Raw genomic sequence first — 4,434 nt, forward strand, 5'->3', positions numbered from 1 at the left:
TTCAATCGAATAGAGTTTGCCGCCGTACCAAACTGACTATCTACAAAACCCTTATTAGACCGGTAGTCCTCTACGGATACGAGACCTGGACGATGCTCGTGGAGAACCAACGCACACTGGGAGTTTTCGAAAGGAAAGTGCTGCGTACCATCTATGGCGGGGTGTAGATGGCGGACGGTACGTGGATGAGGCGAATGACCCACGAGTTGCATCAGCTGTTGGGAGAACCATCCATCGTTCACACCGCGAAAATCGGAAGACTGCGGTAGGCCGAGCACATAGCCAGAATGTCGGACAGAAATCCGGTGAAAATGGTTCTCGACAACGATCCGTCGATAACAATAAGGCGAAGTGCGCAGCGGGCAAGCTTGATCGATCCAGTGGAGGACGATTTGCGGATCCTGCGCAGACTGCGTGGTTGGCGAAGTGCAGCCATGGACCGAGCTGAATGGAGAAGACTTTTTTGTATTGCACAGGCCACTCCGGCCTTAGTCTGGTAATGAAAAAAACGCTTCCACGGAGCCTGTTTAACTTGATCCGTGCTGGTAAAGTATTGGCGATGTTGATAAGCAAGTTTATTAAGAAAAAATCTGTACAAAAGCAATGATTTTGTAAGCAATTTGTAAGTGTGGAATGTTCTCAAAACCATTTGCAGCGATCGATACGATAACAGTTGATGTGTACGTTCAAGAATACTTGTAGCGGTGGTTACTGTCCATTACCCGAAAGCATCATACCTATAGATAGTAAAATCTATAGATGAGCGAAAGCATGGCTGAGTCCCGTGTACACGCGCATATGACGTCACAGCCCTTAACATTTCCATTGAAATCGTGACGACATGCTCGTTTGGAGACACGTTTGACAGTTCGTTTGGAGACAGAGGATTTATCTTCGCTCATCTATATATTCCACCATCTATAATCATAACCCAGTACTATTTTGGCTTGTTTTGATATCAGTCAATTACACGATGGACGCGGTAATCTGGTACAAAGCAAAAGAAGTCAAATCCGTACTCAAGGAGATGGATTCTCTAAACCATTCTCAGAAAATTTCTATTCTTGGCCTTTGACAAAGACACATTTGTGAAAGCACTTTGAGGAAGCGGACTCCATCATAACTTAAGAAAAATGATTGAAAATGTAGTCTGAATCATTGACAAACGGTGCGCGCAGAAGCTAATGAGTACCATCTGATCAAAATCCCACTCCTTGGCGTACGATTAAAAAGATCTCGAATAAGTGATGCTGAATTGCAGTAAATCATAGTACAGGATATAATAGCGAAAGAATAATAAATTATTTTCAAAAAACAAAGTGCTAATATTATTTTTTGAATCGTGCTTATACTTTCTGGGACAACCTATAGGTAAAAGTGATACATTACTACTGAAAAAAGGAATGTTTTCAGTCCAAGGTTTTATTTTTCATCACTTACGATTATAGCAACAAAATTCTACCTGAAAGATATACGAACAATACACCAGAAATGTCAATTGCATTATAATTTTTTTCTTCAGTACTCCTGTCTTTTGACAGGCTACGATCGAGATGACGTGACGTGAAATGTAAAACTCAAATAACATATCCACACAGATGGGTTCTTCCAAGTGAGACAACGATATGGGTGAATGAAAGTTTGAATCGTGCGAGTAATACACTTTGCTAATCTCCGACGAATTTGAATGTACGACCGACAAAATTTGTTAAATCTATCTACAATCGGAAAATTTTCGAAGTTTGTGAGCTAATATTATAGTACTGTACTTATCATACTGCTGCTCGTTTGGCTTGCCTCATCATAATGTTGTAATGACCGTAAATATTATATATTTGATTTGCTTCCGCTAGAACATCTTTCTACGTTGATAAATAGCTTTGAGTTGAACATTTGGATTCTATTTTGATCTTGATAATTTTGACTCTTAGGAAAAATTAAGAAAAAGGAACATTCGACATTAGAATAGGTAACGATGATTGAATAAATAAAACTTTTTGAATTTTGGAAAATTGTCACATTTAACGCGAGCAAGTCTTTATGACTTTTGCATTTTTCTCTTAGACTACTGCACTAACGCAAAACAAAACTAAACAAGAAAGTGCCATGTGCGCAAAAAAAAATTAACGTCCGCCAGTACGACGAATGGTGTGGCAGCAAAAGATGCCGCCCTCTCGATTGATTTAGTCAATGTTCAAGGATGAAAGTCGTTTCTCAACGCTGCAATGGATGGCACAATGAGGAGTTCGTCCAGCCTGTAGGCGGAATGGACTAGACACAAATCGAACGGCACTACTTACGTGATTTCGATATCCTGGAACAGCTCACCGATCCAGGCCACCGAGATGCAGTAGTGCTGGAACAGCTGCATCAGCAGCTCTGCTTCGTCCAGCATTTCGAGACGTTCAATGCGCACCCGCTCACCGGCCGGTATGCTGTGGTAGATTTGCACCATATCCCACGCCCGAGCACCGTGCCAGTTGCAGCTTAAGAATCTGGAATAAGTTTATTGGTGTGGGTAAGCGCACATTGTAAACAAGAGTAAGACACTATTTTTTTCCGCGTTTAAAACGTGTGAGGCACAATATAACGAAAAAGAATGCAAAAAGGTTTAAAATAGAATTGCAAGAAAGTAATACATACAAAAAAAAACTGTTACTAGAATTAGGATTACAAACACGACACAATCATTATCTAAAACAAAGATTTAGCTCAAATTGGGCTGTTCCTTTATGTTTTTTGAATGACAAAAACATCTTGTTCCCAATTCGCTCCAACTTACCTCGAAATCTGTGTATCCAAAGACACGCAGGCCTCCACGCCCGCCAAACTACAACCGCGTTGCCTCAGGTTGTTCAGCATGACCTCACCGAACCGGTCGTTCATGTTGACCTGCTCGTAGTTGACGAACGCCGCCGATTTGAAGTTGGAAGCAAACCACTTCAGAAGGTTGTTGCTATTTTGTAGCTCAATGTACACCAGCACGCATTCGGCCAAGAAGATTGTCGGGATGGTGAAATCTACTTCGGATTGTTGCAATTTGATGGCCACTTCGTCGATGTTTCGTAAATCCACTCCAACTATGTGGTAATTGGTTGAGTGCAAATCGGTCGAGCTCAGACGCACTTCTCCATCTGAAAATTCGATAGGACAACAATTAAATTCGATCAACTGCTGTTGGGCGGGTTAACAAACCTTCGACGTGGATTTTATCCAAAAGTATCTTATTTCGTTTGATCATGTAGCACTTCTTTGCTGTAACAGTTGGGAAGTCCATCTCGACAAAATTGGAAATCATGTGGCCGGATTCGCGAAGTCTCCAGTATAATGTGTCGAAGCCACATCCAAGATTTATGATTTGGCATTTGTCACCTGTTTTCTGCGAAATGAATTAGACAGTATTTGAAAAATTAAGCAGTCGTGTGTGTGCCTCTATCGTCTCTATCCAATCCAATATGCAGTGCATGCCAATTAATGCGATGCCATAGCAAGGTAATAAACTCGCTTTCTGCATAAACATGCAATAAACCAGCCTGTTGATGATTTACGTCCTTTCATATATCCTTGCAACCAAACCCACCCCAATCCCACCCACTGACATTGAACAACAAACAACCCAACGCTTACCTTGAAAAATTTCTCGATGCACATCTCGATCCCTTTGACCCGCGCGTAGTAGCCTCGGTTTATTTCCGGCGCCTTGCGGTCCGGGCTGCGGACGAAGTAGCTCAGAAAATCGTCCTTCCAATAGCCAAGTTTGACAGCCGAACGCTTGCAATTGCTGGCATCGTCGTTCGTCGAGATGACGGCCTCGTCGCACGGATGAAATGCCGGCGGTTCCATCGCGATGCTGCTGGGTCTGGCGGAACTCGCTTCACTTGGACTAGGATCGAAAAATTTACTGCACAAACCCGGATTTTCCACCACAAACTGAGTGCGACCTTCGTGTGATAAGCTTTTTGTTTTGTTTTTGACAAGTCACGACTCACTTTCGAAAAGTTCCGCACGGACAAAACGGATTTTCGGTGGATCTTTTTCTCAAAAAGGTACTGATTTGCCCAATTTAGCATAAAACAAAAGAAATTTCAATAGATATTAATATAAACTTGCTCATTTTGAAACAGTTTTTCTGGCAAACTTTTTTAAGCTGCAAGAATCATATGTTTCATATTTTGTACTGTTCGTAGTTTTGGAAATAGGATATTTTTATTCGTTCGTCGTCACGTAACGGTATAACTTGACGTTTATGTGTAACGGTGAGAATGAACCACATGAATGAGCTTAATGAACTCAAAGGATAAACGAAGCTTGAATATGTGGAAATTCATGGAAAATACGCTTGCGGGGTGACAAGCTTTTTCAAAGCATGAAAAATAAATAAAAGCTTGTCTACTAGGGTGGTGTTAAAATAAAACGTTTTTAAACTGCATACTA

The 4,434-nt window shown here is 41.4% G+C and overlaps 1 protein-coding gene across 1 annotated transcript; it reads right to left on the minus strand.

Moving 5' to 3' along the window:
- Positions 1-1,406: 1,406 nt before the first annotated feature.
- LOC134216500 (leucine carboxyl methyltransferase 1) lies at positions 1,407-3,984 on the minus strand. The gene is made up of 5 exons (XM_062695369.1): positions 3,628-3,984; positions 3,196-3,379; positions 2,783-3,134; positions 2,301-2,495; positions 1,407-2,220 (listed from the first exon to the last, which is right to left on the minus strand). Exons 1-5 carry the CDS (start codon positions 3,841-3,843, stop codon positions 2,184-2,186), a joined length of 984 nt encoding a protein of 327 aa, XP_062551353.1. The 5' UTR covers positions 3,844-3,984; the 3' UTR covers positions 1,407-2,183.
- Between the last annotated feature and the right edge of the window lie 450 nt (positions 3,985-4,434).

The sequence above is a fragment of the Armigeres subalbatus genome, chromosome 2, assembly GCF_024139115.2.
Source record: "Armigeres subalbatus isolate Guangzhou_Male chromosome 2, GZ_Asu_2, whole genome shotgun sequence".
NCBI lineage: Eukaryota > Metazoa > Arthropoda > Insecta > Diptera > Culicidae > Armigeres > Armigeres subalbatus.

Coding starts and splice junctions, on each gene's coding strand:
- LOC134216500 (XM_062695369.1), bottom strand. CDS start 3,843: ATGGAACCGCCGGCATTTCATCCGTGCGACGAGGCCGTCATCTCGACG. Junction 3,380..3,627: donor GCATCGAGAAATTTTTCAAG/GTAAGCGTTGGG, acceptor TTCATTTCGCAG/AAAACAGGTGACAAATGCCA. Junction 2,221..2,300: donor TTCCAGGATATCGAAATCAC/GTAAGTAGTGCC, acceptor CATCCATTGCAG/CGTTGAGAAACGACTTTCAT.